Source organism: Leptopilina heterotoma, unplaced genomic scaffold (genome assembly GCF_015476425.1).
Source record: "Leptopilina heterotoma isolate Lh14 unplaced genomic scaffold, ASM1547642v1 Lhet_235, whole genome shotgun sequence".
In the NCBI taxonomy this organism is placed as follows: domain Eukaryota; kingdom Metazoa; phylum Arthropoda; class Insecta; order Hymenoptera; family Figitidae; genus Leptopilina; species Leptopilina heterotoma.
In genome coordinates this window covers 1,435,846-1,456,770 of record NW_025110952.1, presented here as the reverse complement: position 1 = coordinate 1,456,770, position 20,925 = coordinate 1,435,846, and the positions used below count along the sequence as shown (strand labels likewise).

The window sequence follows — 20,925 nt, the reverse complement described above, 5'->3', positions numbered from 1 at the left end:
AAATTCAATTATTTTTAAAAGATTTAGCCAAAGTTGAATTATTTGTAAATTTTTCAATTGTATATAATTAAAAAAACTATTGTCATTCAAAAACTATTAAAAATATTTTGAAAAAAATAAATTAAAAAATTTCTTTATTATATAATTTTTTGAAAATATTATACCTTTTAATAACTGTTACAGTTACAAATTATTATAAAAAATTGAATGTTTGTATTTAAATAATGCAATTCTGAAAGAACTTTCGGAGAATTTTTAAAAATAATTGAATTTTGCAAGGGTCATAGTTGTAATTTTTAAAAATTATTAAATTTCAGAAGGTTTTAAATTGAAATTTTTTAATTTTCATTTCCCGTGAAAAAAAATAAGAAGTATTTAAATATTTATTTAACAAAATTATTCAAGTTTTGAATAATTGAATTTAGAAATCAGTGAAAGGGGAAAGTGAGGAAAATACAAAATAAAATTTTTGTGACAACACTGAAAATTACTTTTTTGACCTTTTTTGTATTTTTATTCGATTAAAGTGATTTTTTTCCGCTTTAAAGTCGATCCGAGGCCTGAAAGTTTCATAAAGTAATAAAATTTAACCACTAATTTTCTTTTTCACAGTGGTCAGAAGCAATAAATTGTTCAAGTACGATAGTTAATATTTTTATTTAAAGTAAAAGTCCTCCGTGCATAATCTACGTGTATGAAATTTTATTGTTAAATTTATACATGCAAGATAAACAGTCAAAAGAAAGTAAAGTTTAAGATAATGTTTGGAATACAAATTTTGTTTCTTTTTTAAAAAAACGTACATGTCTTTTTCTTTATTTAATATCTTTAAATTATTTTAAAATTTTGTTTTTTATTCTTTCTGACTCGGTTTTAAGAAAATCGTCTTTGAAGTAACCCAATAATCACTAGAAAAAATTTTTTTGAAAATTTCTTTGCTTTTTTGTTTCCTAAATTTTTTAAAATAATTTTTCTTTTAAGGAGGTTCTCTCTCTACGTGGTTAGTCAAAGCAATGTCCATTTAAATTTTCATTTGAATCACGTAGTACAAGCGCAACGCTTGACAACGTTGGATTTATGCTTCCTCTTTTCCGTTTCGTGTCGTCTGCAATTGTTTGTTTTGTAAATACATACGGTAATGTGATATCATGTCGGAAAATTTAGAAAATAGTGCTGAAAAAAGTGTAAAAAATTATTATTGGAAGGGTAAAAAAGTTACCAAAAAAGTGTACGAAAATCGTTGTCGAATGCAAAATGTGGGTAAAAATCTTCGGAGTGTTTATGGCATTAAAAATGTTGAACCTAACCTCAAAAATGATTCAAACTGTGAATTTGTAAAGTGCGAGTCTGCTGAAGGCAGACGAATCGTGCATTTAAAAACGTTGGCAGAACAACTTAATTGTAAAAATTGTAAATCTGTTTTATCATTAACAGACATTGTAAATGAAAAAAGATTTGGTTTGGCATCTGTTTTCAATGTTAAATGTAACACGTGCTTACTTTCCACACAAGTTTCAACGGACAAACAGCACATTGTATCCGGTCCAAATATGCATAAACATTTTGATGTAAACACAAAAGTTGTTGTTGGTGAGTATAAACAATTATAATATCATTTTTTGTAACAAAATGAATGAAGTAAAATATAAGCATCTATTTCTAGGTACACTGAATGGAGGAATGGGTAATACTCACTTAAATAAAATTCTGTCGTCTTTAAACATTCCAGAATTCAGGTGGAATAATTTTAAAGTACACGAAAAAGAAGTAGGTATCGAGGCTGAAAAAATGGCACATGCTAGTTGTTTGAAAGCAGCTAAGGAAGAAAGAAAGCTTACTATAGAAAAGTATGAAGAAGTGAAACGATTGTTGTAAGTGTTTTTTTACATTGTTCGATACGTGCATTTTGCGATCATATATTGTTTATTATTGCATTTCATATAATTATAATTTTAATTGAACACTTTTTGATTAAGAATATCTTTTCCATTTATTTTTAAAATATTATATGAGATCTTTTTCAATTGCTTATTTTTTATAATGATTTACAAATTTTTATTTTACAACGATACAATTTATTTTTTAATCAATTTATTGAATCATAATATATAAAATCAATTTAAAAATCTATTAACAAAGTTTTTACACATAAATTATTTTTCATGTTGTGGAAAAAATAATTTTTTTTACATTTTATGCATATATATATTAAAGGATATTGATATGTACAGTGTTTATAATTCTGTTATATCTATTTTAATTGACTTTGAATAAGATTTTTCTTTCATTATCTTATAAAGCTTATTTATTCTCTTATTAATTTATGAAATCAATTATAAACTATCCAAATGCTTTATTGAGCACATGAAATTTGTAATGTAAAGAGATCTTGAATCTTTTCCAATAAATTGATAAAATATGTATATTAATTGTAAAAAATAGAAGAATAAACAATTGTTTTTTACTAAACAAAGAGATTGAAACCTATTTATTACGAGTCCTTAATTAGATATTTTATTTTATTTCAGGCCTTCAAATTTAAACGTCGAGTTTATGTTTCCGGACATTCCGAATATTCCGAATTTAATAGTAGAGAATTTTAAAATTTCGGCAGAAAATAAAGTACGCATTGCTGCATCTTTTGATATGGGTTGGTTTACTAGGGGAACAGGTAGAACGTACGACAGCATTTCGGGCACTGGGTCACTTATAGGGTTTTTTTCTAAAAAAGTTCTTTCTTACGCAACATTCAATCGAAAATGTAGGATGTGTGAAAATGGACATGCGAAAGACGATCATGATTGTCGATTGAATTTTGAGGGAAGCGCGAAGGCAATGGAACCTCAGGCAGCTGTAGAGATTATTGCAAATAATTCAATTTTAAAAGAATGCAATTTAGAGGTGGGAGTAATGATTGGCGACAATGATAGCAGTGCAATCTGTGCAGCACGAAACGCAAGTGCTCATGATATTGTAAAGCAAAGTGACATAAATCATACCAGTAAAGGTTTGACTAATGAACTTTTTAAAATTCAAAGTCGACATAAAGAGCTAAATGCAACAAGTATAAAATATTTACAAAAGTGTTTTAATTACAGCATTGCTCAGAATAAAGGAAACTGTGACAAATTGTCACAAGCTATTCAGAACATACCATATCATTGTTTCAATATTCATGATAATTGTGGAACGTGGTGCACATTCTCAGAAAATCCTGAAACTTATAAGCACGCAAATATTGATGACGGTTTCCAAGATGAAAAACTTTTTGAGGATTTAAAGTGCCTTTTTAATATTATGGCCAAAAATGCTAATCGATTTGCTGCCGGGGTTTCAAGTAATCCTAATGAAAGCTTAAATGCCACGATTGTTAGTAAAGCACCGAAAAGTCGGGTTTATGGAATGTCAACATCAAGCGATGTTAGAGTTGCTTGTTCAATTAATAAAAAAAACGAGGGTGAGAAATATGTTCCTGATTTATTAAATAAATTAAATGTATCTCCCGGACAGCACACTAAGAAATATACCGACAACGTAGATGAAAAAAATAAAAAGAGATATTTAAAATCTCAAACTCGTCCGTTTAAAAAACGAAGGTTATTTCTAAAAAAACAAAAAACTGAATTAAGAAATAAAAAAGAACTTTCCGAAGGAACAAATTATTCACCCAACATTGGACTTCTTACCGCTTTAGACGAAACAATTCCTCTTTTCAATGGCAAAAACAATTTTAAACCTATTGTAATATTTTTTGACCTGGAAACAGGAAGTCTGAAAAAAGATACTGACATTTTGCAAATCGCTGCAAAATATAAAGACTATCAATTTTCAGTATATATTAGTCCAAGTCAAAAGATTTCGGAAGAAGCAAGTCTTGTTAATGGGTTGCGATACATTAACGGTCAATTGCTTCTCCACGGAAAACCAGTGGAATCGGTTTCATTAATGGAAGCAATACTTGCATTTTACGAGTTTCTCTACTTTTTTGGAAAAAAATGCATACTTGCAGCTCACAATTGCAAATTTGACTACCCGCGTTTAATGTTGGCGATTGCGAAGGTTTTTATGTCAAAACATTTTGGATCAATAGTTGCAGGATTTTCTGATTCATTGCCCTTAATCGCGAGGTCTACGGGTAAAAAGGGGAAAGGGCAAAATAAATTGGAGAATCTCGCAAAAGATTTTGACATAAATACAGACGAGGCTCATAATGCAATATGTGATGTCCAAATGCTAGAACAAGTTTTAATAAAATTAAAAATTTCTGACAAACAGATCGTCGAAGCCAGTGTAACTTGGGATGCAATTGAAAAAAAAACAACAACTGGAAAGAAATCAGTAATTGGAAACAGAGCAGCAATTAGAAAAAAAGCAAAAGTGTCAAAAGGTTCAACGTTTCTAAACCAGCTAGATCTCTTGAATGAATGTACTACATATGCTACGAGGAAGAAGATAGCAGCTGCAAATATCACGTACGAAAATATTGTTGATGCTTATAAAGAAAATAAATTTATGGGTCTGCTAGACATTTTAGGCGTCGATGAAAATGGAAACGTGAAAGTCACCAAACAGCGAAGAGTGATCAATAAAATTGTTGAGTTTTTAGAAAAAAACTCCAAATAATCATGCCAAATTATGTAACTTAATCAAAGCGAAATATTTAAGTGCATATTATTTTTACTATTTATTATTTTTATTATTTATACTGTCAAAGAATAGATAATGTATTATATTTATTTATTATTTACAATGTGTTGCTAAGAAAAACAAAAAAATACCTACATATTGTATTTAATTGTTAAAGCATAAGAAAACAACGAATTTCGAGTTCTTCTTAACATGTTATAAGTCTGTTGTTAAAGTTACCAGCAGCAAAAAATTACTCACTACGAATTGTTGACTTCGTAAAAAAATTTCTTACCAAATTTTAGTTGTAAATTATCTAATACAAAATATTGAAATTTATTTCATTATATGGTTTATTGTATGTATTATTTAGAAAAAAATATTTATTGCGTTTTTATAAAATAGTAAAATGTGATACTACAAATAAATAATAACTATATGATTTCAACAAAAATATTTCACGTTTTGTTCACCCAACCAAAATTTATATATTATTTATTTATTAAATTTAAAAAAATTTAATTTAACTTTCAATTTTAATTAATTGAAATTATTAATTATTCTTTTCATTTTACAAAAATTTCAATGTTTTATAAATTTTTTGAAAAGTGTATGAAAATTAAAAATAATTAAATTAATTTTATGCATATTATTTTTCAAAATTTTTAATAAAGAATTTATTATTAAATAAATATTTATTAATTATTATTCATTATTACGAATTAATATTAAAATTAACTATATTACTTTCAAATTTCGCGCTTTTTCTGTACCTAACCTACAAGATGCACCGTTGCCAAGCGTTGTACTGAGTAAGTTCTGATTGTCAAAATATGGTGTTTTTTTAAACAAAATAATTAATTTTGAGTGTTCTAGGTAAGGTCTGATCAATTTTATTTTAATTAATTATATATTAGTTATTTAACTATAGGTATAAAAAGTTTGACTAATATCTGTTTGTCAGGTTTATCATAATTTGAGATTGAAAACCAAGAAAATTCAATTCCCCATAAGACTCAGTGTTAAATGTAAAGAAAGAAAATTATTTATATCTTTTGTCACAATCAACCTAGACCTGTAAAAATTTAACTACATCTTCCTTAAACCATTATCTATTAGTATATCAAATTTCATAAAAAACTGTTTGTTATTTCTGTTTGCGAGAGAACCTCCTTAACAAATTTTCAATTTTAAAATTAATGTTTTGAAAATCAATGAATTCTTGCAAAAAATGTTATCAAAAAATTAAAAAATAATAGTTAAAATTGTTTTTATTTTATTAAGTTATTTGTCTTGCACGTGTTTATTTTGTACTTACAGAAAATTATTTTCCTATTTTCGATTATTATTTATTCACCCTATTTCTTGTTTTGGGGAAAAAAAGATACTTTTTTTTCCCTGCAATAAGTTTTCGATAATAAATTTAATATTCTTTGCAATAGTAGAAAAAAGTGTTTACCCAATTTCCTTGTAATGAAAATAAATATTAAAACATAAAAAATATCAGCTCATATCTTTGGGGAAGTTTTTATTTCTGTGATACATATTTTGATAATTCGACAAATATTTACTTTATACTTTATCATTTTATTTTCTCAACTTTACTTATAATTATTTTCCTCTCATTTTTGAGATTTAGTATTTAAAATTAAACAATAAATCGTTCTCGCTTTGTGTCGTACGATTGTATAAATTTAAATTAAGTTCATTTTCATAATAAGTACACACCTGTTTAATGTCTTTTGTTTCAGTCTAAAAATAATTTGTACTGTTTAATTATTTTTTTTTTAATCTTGTTTTATTTTTAACTTGCAAAATTTAAGAGCTCGACACTTGTAGTTAATAATAACCTACAAGTTTTAAAAAAAATTTCTTTTGAAAAAATAAAACTGCAAATATAAATTGTTGATATAAATAAATAAATAAAAATAAATTGTAATTGATTTATTTTTTCAGGAGGGCGAATGTAATCCAAATACTGATTACATGGGAAGAAAAAATGCGAATAATGTGGATTTGAATCGTGATTTTCCGGACCAATTCGATAGGTCTTCAAATAATGTTGGACATGGTCACACTCTTGCTGAAGGAAGAGAAAAGGAAACTGTTGCAATGATGACGTGGATTTCGACCGAACCCTTTGTTTTGTCTGGAAATTTTCATGGCGGAGCTCTTGTTGCCAGTTATCCTTATGATTCAGGGTAAGAACAAATTTTTAACAATAATTTTGTGGAATTCTCCTTAAAGAAATTCTATTATTTTCAAAAATACCTATTTAATAAATTTTTTCCCTGAAATTGAATTGTTTAAAAAAGAATTTAATAAAATTCGTTTCAGGAAGTCAATTATTTTTATAAATAATAAACTTCGTCGCAGGATTTCAATTATTTTTAATGCAATTTTAATCAAATTTGTCGAAAAATGCATTAAAAATTTTATTAAAATAGTTTGTAAGAATTCAATTGTTTTTTTTTAAATTTCGATACATTAAAATTTTTTTTAATTTCATTTTTTTAGACTTATTAAAATTTCGAAGAAATTATGTTTATATTAAATTTATAATTAAAATTCTTCAAAAATTTGATTTTTTTTATATTTTTGAAAAATTCAATTATTTTAAAAAATAAAAAAATTTTCCCAGGAATTGAATTGTTTAAAAATTTGTTAATAAAATTCGTTGCAGGTATTCAATTAACTTTATAAATAATAAAATTCTTCACATGATTACAATTATTGTTAATACAATTTTAAATGAATTCCTCGAAATATGCTTGAAAAATTTATTAAGAATTTCTTTTACAGAATTTTCAAAAGTTGCTGCGAAGAAAGCAAATCACCGGATGATAATCTTTTTAAATATCTTGCCCATACTTATGCTGATAATCATCCAACAATGAGAAAGGGAAATTCCTGTTCATATGAAGAATTCAGACATGGAATTACTAATGGAGCTAACTGGTAATTTTTTTTTAATTTGGAAAACAATTTTTTTCTTTCTGATAAATTATAAACTTAAAAATGAAGATAATATGATAATGATAAATAATAATAATAATATTATCGTTTAATAGTTTAGACCAAAAATTCCAAATTGTTTCCTTTTTAAAAAAATTTTGAAGATTTAAATTTAAAAATAATAATAATATTAAAAGAAATTTTGTTAAAAAGCCATATAATAGTAATAAAAAAAGGAACTATTTAAAATTGTCTAAAAATTGTTCGACAGGTATGAAGTGACTGGAGGAATGCAAGACTTCAATTATGTTCATTCAAATGCCTTTGAAATAACATTTGAAGTGAGCTGCTGTAAATATCCACAAGCTCAAGAAATGCCTCATCATTGGAATTTAAATAAAGAATCACTTTTGAAATATCTCGAGCAAGCGCATATTGGAATAAAGGGAACTGTCACCGATGAAAATGGACAGCCAATTGAGGACGCAAAAATTATTGTCGTCGGAATTAATCACAATATTGTCACAACAAATCGTGGCGAGTATTGGCGTCTTCTTCTTCCCGGACAGTACACAGTTTACGCCACTGCTTGGAGGTAAAATTCTTTTTTTTATATTTTCATGTCCAGGGTTGCCACGCAACCTGCAAACCTGGAAATGTCAGGGAATTTTATAAACCTTGAGAAAACCTGAAAATATCAGGGAATTTTGATCGAAATCCTGGAAAATTGTTATTTTCTAAAGTTTATTCTTAAAATCTAATCTTATATAATTATTTCAAAATTAATTGAATTTTAAAAGAGTTGCGTTTACAATTTTCATAAGTACAGATGAATTTCAAAAGATTTTAATTTCAAATTTTGTAAAATTTCAATTTTGAATGAATTTAACTAGAAATTGTCTTAAAGAACGTAGATTTTTGAGAAATTTTAATTATTCCAATTCTTCTGAAATTAGTTAAATTTTTTAATATATATTTTTAATTGATTATTAAAAATAATGGATTTATAGAAGAATTTTAATTAAAAACACTAAAAGTAATTGAATTTTGAAGCAATTACAAAATGATTGTAGAAATTCAATTATTTTGAAAAGTAGTAAAATTCTTCTTAGAAATTCAATTATTTTCAACAATTTTTAATAAAATTTATGGCAAAATTTCAATTATCTTCAAAAACTTTCCTCAATTCAATGATTTTTAATAAATATACTACTTTAATAAAATTGCCCAAAATAATTCAATTATTTAAAAAAAATTTTAATAAAATTCTACGCAAACATTTAATTATTTTCATAAATAATAACATTTTTTACAGGAATTCAATTATTTTCATCAATAATAAAACTCATCGCAGACTTTCAGTTATTTTTAAAAAAATTTTAATAGAATTCCTCGATAAATGAAATTATTCTTAAAAATTTTATTAAAATTCCTTAAAGAAATTCAATTATTTTAAAAACCTTTGCTACAATTTATTTATTAGAATTTAAGTATTATTTTCTATAAAAAGTTTTAATTAAATTTCTGGAAAAAAATTCAATTATTTTCAAAAATTAATATAATTCTTCGCAGAAATTTAATTGTGTTCAATAATTTACAAAAATTCTCGTCAAAATTTCAATAATCTTTATAAATTTCAATTGTTTTCAAAAATTTTTCTTATTTCAATGATTTTCAATATTTATTATTTTTAATAAAATTTTCTAAAAGAATTCAATTATTTACAAATTTTTTATAAATTTCTTCTAAATAGTTCAATTATTTTCGTAAATAATAAAATTTTTACAAGAATTGTATTATTTTCGTCAATTATTAAAATTCGTCAAAAGAATTCAATTATGTAAAAATTTGTTGATAAAATTCTTTATGAGAATACAATTAATAGATTATTTTTTTTTATTTAAATAATTGAATTTCTAGTAGAATTTTCTAATAAAAATTGATTTAAAAATGAATTTCAGTAAAAATTTTAGATTATAATTGAATATTAAAAGCATTATTATAGCGTGAGTTTTTAAAAATAATTGAATTTTGAAAAGATTTTATATTAGAATCTTTAAAAATTTTAATTTTTCATACTTTTAACTAACAATTCTGTAGAATAATTAATTTTTTTCAAAAAGTTTATTTCAATTTTACTTAAAATTATTTTTTTGAAGTTTTTATTTTCTATTATACCTATATTTAATTGAAAAATTTTCGAATAACTGATATTTTGGAAAGTTGAATTGTAAACAAATTAATTTGAAAATTATCAAAGAACTTTTTTAGAAAACATTAAAAATAATGGATTTATAGAAGAATTTTAGTTAAAAACACGAAAAAAAATTATTTAAAAATTTGTTGATAAAATTCTTTATGGGAATTAAATTTTAAGAAACATTGAATTATTCAATAAATTATTTATTTTTGTATTTAAATAATATTAAATTCTAGTAAAGATGAATTTCAGTTCAAAATTTTAGGTAATAATTGAATGTTAAAAGGAAAATAGCGTGAATTTTTGGAAATAATTCAATTTTGAAATGAATTTTTTTTTGAAAAGTTTAATTGAATTTTTTTTATATTGATTAAAGTTTTTATTTTCTAATATATAGTTAATTGAAGAATTTACGAATAATTTAAATTTCGCAAAATTGAATATTGCAAACAAATGGATTTAAAAATTGTTAGAGGACTTTTTCGAAAATTAATTGATTTAAAGAAGAAGTTTAGTTAAAAATTCTTGAAAATAATGATTGAATTGAAATGATAAAAATAATTTTGAAGAAATACAATGTTTGCTTACAGATACAAACCAAGCAATCGAAATATTGTGACTGTCGGCAAGAATGACGTGGTCAACTTAAATTTTGTTCTCGAGTCAGAGCCCTTCAACGCACAAGGTAATTGAAGAATTTACACAAACTGCGACACATTTTTTTTTGTTAATATGCAGAGCGGATGTATAATTTTACTTTAACAAAAAAATGAGATTTATAGCTTATAACGTTTTTGTTTGCTTAGAAGAAAAAAAAGTTCTAATATTTCAATTTACAAAATAGATAAAGGTTTTTTCAATTTTTTCACTATCCAGGTGTATTGAAATTTTTTTGTGTAAAAAAATAAATACCCAACAAGGAAATAAGATAGCGAAGACTGAAATGTAAACTATGTTTTTATTTTAGATTTTTTTTAATAGATTTAGCTCGCTTTTTTTAAAGAACACACATTTAAAGCTTCTCTAGTCATTACTTTCGCTCTGCATAATTCATATAATAATTTTTGTACGTTTTTTTAAATTTTATTTTAGCGAGAAACTTTGCGTTTGCCAGATCCATGACAAACTGAACGAAATATTTCATTAAAAAAATAGTAAGAGACAGTGCAAGTTTTCAAGGGTTGAGAAATTTCTATTTTATGATAGAAATGAAAATTATTGTCATATCTAAATTCTAGTCTTCGGACTAACATATTTTTATCAAAGATAATCTTCTTTATGAAGTTTATTTCAGAAGATGTAATTAAGTGTGCTAATGATTTATGCAATCTCTGACACTTTCTAATTTTACCATAAATCAAGTTATCTTGAAAAAATGGGCGCCATATGTAACGGAAGTCATTTTTCCTTTTATTAGATTGATTATTTTTAATTAAGAATCTCAAACTCATAAATTGATTTTTTTTACTTTATTGATTTCATGATTTTTGCAATCATAATAACATTTTGATGGTTAATGATCATCTATGTGTTCATTCACTGCATGTAATGTTAAGGATTGAACCTGTTTCTTTAACAGGCAAAATATACTCATTTACTTGTTTTAATCAATAAAAAAAGGCAGATTACTCATTTAGTAATTTTAACTTTAGATCACAAAGAATTAAATAAATGTTATGAGAGATTTTTATTAACTCTACGCTATGAAAAATAGTACTATGGAGTTAAAAACAGTTTATCAATATTAGTGCCGTGGACGTAAAAAATGCAATTTTCTTCTATAAAAATAAGCGCCAGTTATTTAAATAGTATATTTTTGTTTAATTTTCCTATTATAAAAATGATCATAATAAAATTAATCACATGTTGATTGATAAATCTGTGTCAACATCCTCCTAAATTAATGGGTGTTAAGATTTGAGGTTGTACTATTCCGTGTTTTCCGTCTTTAATGGAATTTATTAATAAACTTACATTTTTGCTTAATTCATCAATGAGTATTGCAAAGATTGTAATTTGGTTTACTTGGATTTAAGGATGTACTCTGTGTGAGATAGATAGTACCCTTTTGGTTCCAAATAGATAGAATTGGATTTTTCTAAATTTTCTTTACTATGCTTTAGTAAAATTTCAGGGTTACAATTATATAATTGACGTAGTTTTGTAAATTTCATTTTTTGTTTTGAAAAACATAATGATCTATTGGCCAGTAATTGTTTCTAATTGTGTACGTTGTTACGTTTGCACTAAACATTTTTTTTTATTTATTAATATAAAATAATCAAAACATTTAATAGATTATTTTATAGTTAACAATTACCATATATGTTATATAACATCTCGTTAATATACGTATTAGGTATAGGCCTTTTTCCCAAAGGAATATTCTCGAGAACGAAAACAATGACCTCACGCGTGCCGCGGAGTGCACTTGTCAAAACGGAAGTATAGGAGACAAAAAGATTCAAATTACATCTTAAAATTGTACCATTTTTTTTACGTTATCTAAGCTAATGAGTTTCTAGTTACATATATATGTAAACACATATTATTGCTAAAGAATGAGTATTGACACTAACTAAAAACATTATTATTTATATATCAGTTATATTATTATTATATTATTATTATTATTATCAATTCTGTTATTGACTGATGATCTCATCTATGAGAGTCTTCAGAGAACTTCAGAGAATCTTTTTCTACATCTACATCCGTTTTCTTAAGCGTTCTTAAGTATTGTTGTAGTATCGAATTTGGTTTGGGGGCATTTACTTGTTCTCTCTGTCCGGGCAATGGCAGAGATGTATTCGATGTGACTTGTCTCGTTGCGCTAGGGAGGGGCAAAGATTGATTGGAATTTAAAAATTGCAGTCTTTCAGGGGGCATCATGTCAATGAGTGTACGAATCATTGTATTCTGCTTTTCAATTGTGGCAATTCTTCAGAGAACTCCCCTACTTCTTTGTAACAGAATGCGTGCGCATATTCTTATGCATTACAACGTTGCCATGTACTATGCAATTTTCTAAGAAGATCCCAATAACATATATATAGTACTAGAAGCTGTTTATAAAAACCCTTGGACCACACCTAATTTTGTCACTTCTTTTAGGCAGTTCAAGTCAATTGTATTTAAACTAAGTTTAGACAGTGTCCCATCAGGCAGATGCCAAAGTTTGTCTCCTGAATCCGAGTTCTGATTTTCGTTGTTAGTAGTTAAACAAATTAAATAAAACTCATTTGACGAAATCAAACAGCTCGACTACTCAGAACACCCTGAGGCAGCTCGATGTAAAATTTTAGTCAAAAGCTTTATTTTATTTGAAAACGTTCGTCAAGCGATAACATTCAAAATAAAATCAGCCAACGACTCCAATATTCGGAGTAAAACAACTAACAAAATCAGGATATCGACCTCAAACTAATGGATCACTAGAACGCAGCCACAAAGTCTTAATAGATTTTATAAAGCATTACGCAAAACGTTATGACGATTCCCTTACGGAAAAAAATGACACTCATGAGTGTCGTATTTTGAATGTGGTTATTTCGCTACCACACTGAAAAAATGACACACAAAAAACGACATGGAAAATGGTACTTGATAAACATCGCTTGAAAAATTCTAATTCTAATCAATGATAATAATATGGCTGATTTAACAAATTAAAATTATTTGCATCCAGTGCAAAAACAGGAAAGATAACGAACAGAATAAAATTCCGCGAATATTCGTAAGAATGCTGCCTCCTTATATACTTTTCAAGTTTCGTGTTAGTTGCGAGAGAGTTTGAAACAACACCTCCCACAGAGCCTTGAGCGAACTACGTAAAGAGTGTCATTTTTTGAGTGTGGTAGCGAAATAAGCACACTCAAAATACGACACTCATGAGTGTCATTTTTTATGACATTTTTTTCCGTAAGGGTTGGGACGGACTTGTCCCCTTCGCTATGTTCTTCTATAATACGTCTGTCCACGAAGCCACAAATTTTACTCCTTACGAAATAATCTTTGGAAAAGTAGCAAGAATCCCAACAGCTTTTCCTTCTAACGAAGAATTAGTAACCTATGGTACCTATTTAAGAGAACGCATAACCCGTTTAAATGAAATCAAAATAATAGCAGCAAAAAATTTAATGAAGGCAAAAGAACGCTTTAAGATGAAATATGACAGAAGTTGCAATGAATTTAAAGGAAAAATAGGAAGCCTAGCTTATATAAGAAAAGAACCAAGAAATAACAAATTCGAAAAACGATATCACGGCCCATACAAAATCATAGATATAACAGATAAGCATAATGTTATTCTTGAAGGAGAACAAGGACAACGATTCCATAAACATATGGATAAAATTAAAATAGCCTACGAATAAAACAACCCTATTTTATTACCATATGGACACGCTGCGTTAAATTGGATATTAAATTCCGTCCATACTGGTAGAAGACTGTATCAATGGATGAAAGAATTAGACATTGAAAATTATATATTGTTACAACCTAACTAAAGAAATAACAAACAAATTCTAACAATTAAAACGATCTTAAAACGAAATGACAAATCCAATTTTTTTTATTATTCTTCTCATCTAAAGGTTGACTAAAATCCCAACGCCTCCAAATGAGTCAGTGATCCCTCCATTGTGCATCCTTCATCGTTAAAAGTCCATATGAAATTATGTTCTCGATGGTTGTACCCACATTAACATGAATGACGATAAATCTATCTATTCCCTAAAAAAATAATCTAATCAATATACGTATATAAAATTAAATTACTATTAAAACATTAAACAATTGATATACTTACAAAATATAATACCTTTGTTGGTCTTTATTCCTCTTCAAAAAGGAGGGGGAATGAATACAAGATAAATTATAATAAAAATAGAACTAATTTATTTCTACCTCACTTTATACTATTAAAGTATTGAATATTTTTTTATATAAAATATCACTTTACAAAAAAACAAAAAAAAAATTTATTATTAATTTTTTTTAACAAAAACTACACATTATGTCTCCTTATTCTACTTCATTAAATTTTTCTTATACACAAAATAATTATTCCTGCGCAGAACTAATCGAGGAGGAGCCCAATACCTTGTGAAATCAACCCGAGTTCGCTGAAAATATAAAATAAATATATAAGTCCACATGTTTATAATGGCATAACAATTTAAAATAATATTTATTTCTCTTACAACTTCTAAAAATCCACGTTTACGATACCATATTGGACTATCATTTAATCGGAAATACTCCACTTCATATACCAGTATTAAATATTTATCTATAGGCTCCCACTTAAAGCAACCTAAATCCGAATATTTTATATGAGGTATAGTCGTAAGACTTGACTCATCTCCAGGAATCATCAATTTTGGTTCTCGTACCCCTACCCACACTATCAGTTTTATAAACGTAACAACGTGACTTTTGAATTATCAAGAAAATAAATTCGTACCTAAGTTTTAATTTTCGTTCTATTTTTAACTGATTATTCTTCATTTTATCTTATAACCTGTCGCCACGCCGGTTCATTTATTATTAATTATTAAAACTCAGAATTAGGGAAAACAATTCTGGTGGCGAAAAATTATAAAGGCGATCTTTAATATTTTTATTAATTTTGAGCGCCTGGCTGCTCCTCTAGTAGTTTAAGAAAATACAAGCCATATTTAGAATTAGATAAGAACGTTTAGAATTTATAAGTTAAATTATTGATTAATTAATTTGCCGACTAGGTGTGGGAACGAGTGGTGACTTTTAATAAATAAATAAACAATTATTTACACACACAAAATCACATTTATTCTAAAGTAGTGAATTTAACAATTTGAGGTTAAAACGGACTTGCTAAGAGTCTGAGAGCGAAATAAGTAAAAGAATTATAATTGATTTTAAATTGAATTTCAATTAAGGCGAATAAAATATTCTAACTCACCATTGTTTCAACTTAATTTCCAATTTGGACTTTAATATCAATTATATATTTCCTCTTTATATTTGTAATTTTCCTTTCTTTTTGACAATTATAACGACCATCTACCGTGATGTCTAAAACGTGAAGAACGAGCGCCTAGCGGCAGCTCGTTCGTTACAACTCGTTGGATACAATTTTGAGTGGCTGTAATCCTGTCGATAAAATCTAATTCTAATCAACCTATGTAAGACGGGTTGCAGCCACCTTAGGCGTCGATCTAATATTATTCACGAAACAGCAACTAATCTTGGACTGGCCTTTCTTTGAGCTTCGGAGTAGTGCAAAATAAATAAAATAAATAACAAATATAATCATTTGTTGCAAGGAATATTGTTCCTTGTTTTTACGTTGCTCATCTGACTTAAACGCCCTCAAGTTGTGTTCCGAGTCCTTTTCACTCCGAGACTAAGGACTTATTAGTGATTGGTTAGACTCGCGCTATTGAAAGCTGCGTCCAACGAGCTTAAACAAAAACAATAAAATAAGGCAGAAATTATTCTTAATTAACATTGTTGCTAGGATGCGCTCTCGAACTCTTTGACAGTCAAAATATAGTATTTTGACATTAAGTGTGTATTCTTTATTTACATTATTTATAATTACCCCTTTCATAGTTTAACAATATTATTAGTAATAAAAAGGGGGCTTCACGTCCACATCACGGTCGAGGAATTTGAGAGATGTAAAATCTACAGCGTTACAATCTATAAAATTAATAAAATTATAGATGATATAACGTGGAAAATATGATTTTGCACGTATAAGCGACTTGTACGGGTTTCGCCGAAACGAGATATTTATGGTGAATCAATCGATTTAATTCTGTTTAAATTATAACTGAGAAACAAAGAAAAATTACAGGCGGTGGCCAGACCTGAACTCAACGCTTTCTTTTTTTACTATTTAATTTTCATTGTATCGAGTCATAAGAAGGAAAAGAGAAATGTTGAGTTTATAAGATAAAGAGATATTGTATGAGATGAGAGAGAGTTTCACACATCTGTTCGCTTATTTATAATAAGCACCAAAAATTACACCATAAGGCGGTGCGAAACTCATCCTTGGTCATCACGGACAAACCGACAGACGAGGAAGCAATTCAAGGGGCCAGTTGCTTTCAACTTCACTAAACAATACCACGCTAAATAATGAGGATATTCTTTCGTCACCATACGTCTTGAAAATTTGAACTTCATGCTTTTTGAAGAGTTCCTTAAACTTTACCAACAATTGGGGTGGGCAGTACGTGCAAAACTCTTTCCAATTGTGTTGAAACGTTTTCGACTTTTCTATCCAATCAAACAATCCATCTATCGTCAGCACTCGACACAACTCGCCAATTTCTTTAATCTGTTTAATTTCTAATATCTCGAGACAAATAAGACGATATCTTTCAATCACTTTGGCATTTATCTGAACGTTACACATCGTCTCGATTTCAATCGAATCTTGTTCCTTAGATAGTTTAGAGTTATCTGTTCGGGCACTACTCGCTCTACTTCGTTCCGATAATTCATCTAGTTCAGAGTTAAACGCTGTAATTGGACGTTGAGAACTTCGTTTTATTCGAACACTTTCCACGTCATCATACTCAACTTTGAAGCTCTTCGTTTGTTTGACTCTATCTTGTCCGGTCTTAGGAGTATATACCTGAAATTTCATCATGATATTTAAGCGTTGCGAAATCCCAGTTATCTCATCAATCAAGAAATAAGTCGGTTTATCCGCGTTTCTTCCAACATCATTAACTTCAACACGAAACCTTTTTCTGTTAAATAAGCTAATAGGATTATCAAGTGAAATATTGTCATTAGTCATCTTCTTAAAGTTATCTAGAATCTCGATGTTATTCATTAGCGTGCCAAAATCCCAGCTATTACTTTTAATGTTTAACAATGTCATATTTTTGTACGTTTTTCGTGACAATAAATAGTACATTCCAGATAATTCCGACATTTTCTGAATCTGTGAACGCTTTACGGTGTTTAATATTCGTCGACATCCATCGCCAAAGAAGCGTACCAGGCCAGACAGCAGTACTTAACAAGAGTACGAGAGGAAATGGCTGCCGAAGCGGAAGCTAGACGCCTCGAAGAGGAACGTCGCCTTCTTCATTATCGATCGGAATTAGCAGACACAGCCGTCCGAAGACGGCTGTGTCAGTTTATTTCGCGGTTGCAATTATTTTCTTACAGTTTTTTTTTGTGTTTGTTAAGTTCTTAAGTAGTTTTATTCCTTTTAAATACCCAGGCGGAAGATTTGTTTTTGGTTTGAAGAGAACCCACTGAGAACTATCAAAACAATTTCTTTTTTACTTTGTCTAATTTGGTGGAACAAGAAGTTTACTTTCGTTTATATTTAGTTATTTTTTTTATTAGAAGGAACAAAATTCTCTCTCAGTTCCTGAATAAGGATCCTAGTTTAAAGACATCCTTGAGATACGGTTCGCATTCATATAGAACCAATAAAGCCTAGTATTCTAGAGCTAGCCCGGGAGTTGTTGCCTCTTTCCGTGATTCATCGGGATCCGGGTAATTCACCTACCTGGCGCTGAGGATAACCTCTAAACGGATCACCGATGGTCGAACAGTGGATTCAAAGAGTGGAATCTACTGTTCAATTTTCACACATTCGTATCCGCCATTTTTGTAGCGAGCAGTGGAGAATTCCACAAGAAAAAGGAAAACTCGTTACAATGATTAATGCTCCTTTCTCACTAACTTCACTTTTTCCTATGACAAATTTTTTTGTCTATATTTTCTAGACAAAAAATGGGCGCCAGAATTTAACAAAAACTTTTTTCAATTCGAAAATTATCATTCACTATTATTCATAACTTTAAATTTGTCTTAATTTTCTAGACAAAAAATGGGCGCCAGATATAACGTAATATATTTTTTTTTCATTTAAAAAAATTGATTTATAATAATGAAAAATAGTTCTTTCGAAGAATGTACAAATAAAAATTTATTCCTATTATTCCTCATGTTCTTCAAACGTACTCTTCCATTAACTACTTCTTTGATTCTCATAAATATAATACTTTTAATGTGACTCATCGGCTGCTTCAGAATCAGTTTCTTTTAGATGCGATTCTGTTGCCTATTAATAATTAATATATGTTAATTAAATATTATATATTAAACTCATGCACTAGAAATAATCTAATCAATAAAGTCACGTCAAGATTTGAATCAAACAAAAATTTTCAATCTTTGTCAACTTTGCCTAACTTTACATTTACTCATTCAAAGATCAAATGTTAATGCTTATTACAAGTATGCTGTAGAAATGTTTATTTATGTTTGCGAATTCAATTAAAAGTGACTGTATAAATAAATTTTTAGTGGAAACAAAAATACAAATTTAACCCTTGAAAACTTTGCAGTTGTCTGAAATATTTTAAAGGCATGCAAATAACAATTTCATAAACATATTTTATTTTATCAACTATTTTTTAATGAAATAGTTTTTTCTACTTGTGTTTTGTCATATTTTTATATTTGTATTATTTTTTTTAATCAAATAGACTGAAAATGTACACGTTGTTTATTTACAAATAAAGCTTATTCTTTGTATAAATTCATTGTTTTTTTAAGCACCTTATTTTTAAATTTAGTTTCTCTCATCCAAACAACACCACTTGTCCATTTTCCTTTATCCTCTTATTGATTATTATTTTTTTTTTTTTACTAAACGAAATAGAAAAGGTCGTTCAGTTTAAAAGAAAAACGCTGGATTCTCGCTTTTTTCTATCATTTTTCATTTAATTATCACATGGGCTTAAAAATTTTTTGGTGGTTATGGAAATTTTTTGTAGTTAAACAATTCACTTACTAAAAATTTTAACAGAAATGGTTTATTTTTATACTTATGTAATAAAGTAGTTTATCGGATCTTAAGAACTAAATTACTAAAATAAAAAAAAAGTTCATATTTATCGTAACTTTTTTAAATAATGCAAAAAACTGAAATGAAAAAATTATTTGCAAACTTTTGTCAAAAGTTTAGTATTAACAACTTTGACTTTTTGAAGAAAATTGTCGTTTATGTAAGTATTTTAGGTTTAGTTCCGTCTTTGATATTTGGCAGCGTTATTAGTCCAACAATAGTTAAAAAAATGTTTTCTTAATTGGTCACAAGTTAAGACTATATTTAGTTTCGCAGGAGTTTCAAAAATTTTAAATAGATCAGTTCTCTAGCAAACATTGTTCTAAATAATAATGTAATCACTTTCCGCGTCCTGGTCCAAACTAATTTAATCTTTTAACGGTGTTCGAAGGTCTATGAAATTTGTAGGTTATGTAAGATCTTCGATTATCGTTCAAAAGAAACGGCACTGACAAGAAATAGGTTAACAAACATTTTTCAATAAATTTTTCTCTGAACAAAGACACTTTTTACAAAATCTGCCAACGTACAACGTGTAAGTATCTTCTAAATTACAATAATTGAGAAGATTGTATAAATTCATGCACAAACGTGGTTATTAAAGAAAATAAAAAATTTTGTGTACTAGTATCGCTGCCAAAAGTCAGGAATGAAACTAATTTCAATGATTCTACAAACTGCATTAGAAGTAGATTTTTATTTAATATACTTTATTTTATTTAATTTAACTTACTTTTTGTTCGATGGAACATTAAATTTGTCGAATAGCTCCATCAGCCTCTCTGAAACACACTAAACTGTAGAATATTAGAAATACTTAACAGTGTGTGACTAGGGTCACGTGATTGTTGCAATGTTCATTTGTCCAATATTTTTCTTTTAGAATAATTAATTGAACTGGTTATTTATCGAAAGGTCTAAAAAAATTTAACGATTAGCAGTGATGAAGAAAAGTATTAATATTTTTATATTAATTTGTAATGAAACGTATATATTTACATTTTATATGGAATTTGTCCTCCTGATGGAGTCCTCGAGTGGACACATGTTTTTCTTGCTTGAAAGTAATTTTTTAAATTTAATAAAAGGACTAAATTTTTTTTTTTGAAATTCAAATTTAAAATGACTAGGAAGATTTTTCAAAACTTACACATAACCTAGAAATTTAGTAGACCTTACAGAGATGAGTTCTTTTCCTGTTAGCCCGAGGAAGGCGCATGGTGGGGGAAAGGGAGATGCGCAGCTTATGTGCGCTGTCGTCATT

The 20,925-nt window shown here is 27.5% G+C and overlaps 3 protein-coding genes across 4 annotated transcripts in view; 2 read left to right on the top strand and 1 right to left on the bottom strand.

The window, feature by feature from the left end:
- Positions 1 to 20,925, top strand: part of LOC122502700 (carboxypeptidase D) — a 49,984-nt gene that overhangs the window by 5,912 nt on the left and 23,147 nt on the right. For both annotated transcript variants that reach the window (XM_043612865.1, XM_043612866.1), the window contains exons 2-5: positions 6,583 to 6,827; positions 7,429 to 7,584; positions 7,853 to 8,176; positions 10,372 to 10,466. In XM_043612865.1, coding sequence (XP_043468800.1) covers positions 6,583 to 6,827; positions 7,429 to 7,584; positions 7,853 to 8,176; positions 10,372 to 10,466 — 820 coding nt within the window. The remainder of the gene's footprint in view (positions 1 to 6,582; positions 6,828 to 7,428; positions 7,585 to 7,852; positions 8,177 to 10,371; positions 10,467 to 20,925) is intronic.
- LOC122502701 lies at positions 821 to 4,959 on the top strand. The gene is made up of 3 exons (XM_043612867.1): positions 821 to 1,590; positions 1,664 to 1,871; positions 2,529 to 4,959. The coding sequence occupies exons 1-3, from the start codon at positions 1,149 to 1,151 to the stop codon at positions 4,621 to 4,623; spliced, it is 2,745 nt and encodes a 914-aa protein (XP_043468802.1). The 5' UTR covers positions 821 to 1,148; the 3' UTR covers positions 4,624 to 4,959.
- Positions 10,583 to 19,291, bottom strand: LOC122502702. The gene is made up of 2 exons (XM_043612868.1): positions 15,732 to 19,291; positions 10,583 to 14,910 (listed from the first exon to the last, which is right to left on the bottom strand). The coding sequence occupies exon 1, from the start codon at positions 17,724 to 17,726 to the stop codon at positions 16,839 to 16,841; it is 888 nt and encodes a 295-aa protein (XP_043468803.1). The 5' UTR covers positions 17,727 to 19,291; the 3' UTR covers positions 10,583 to 14,910; positions 15,732 to 16,838.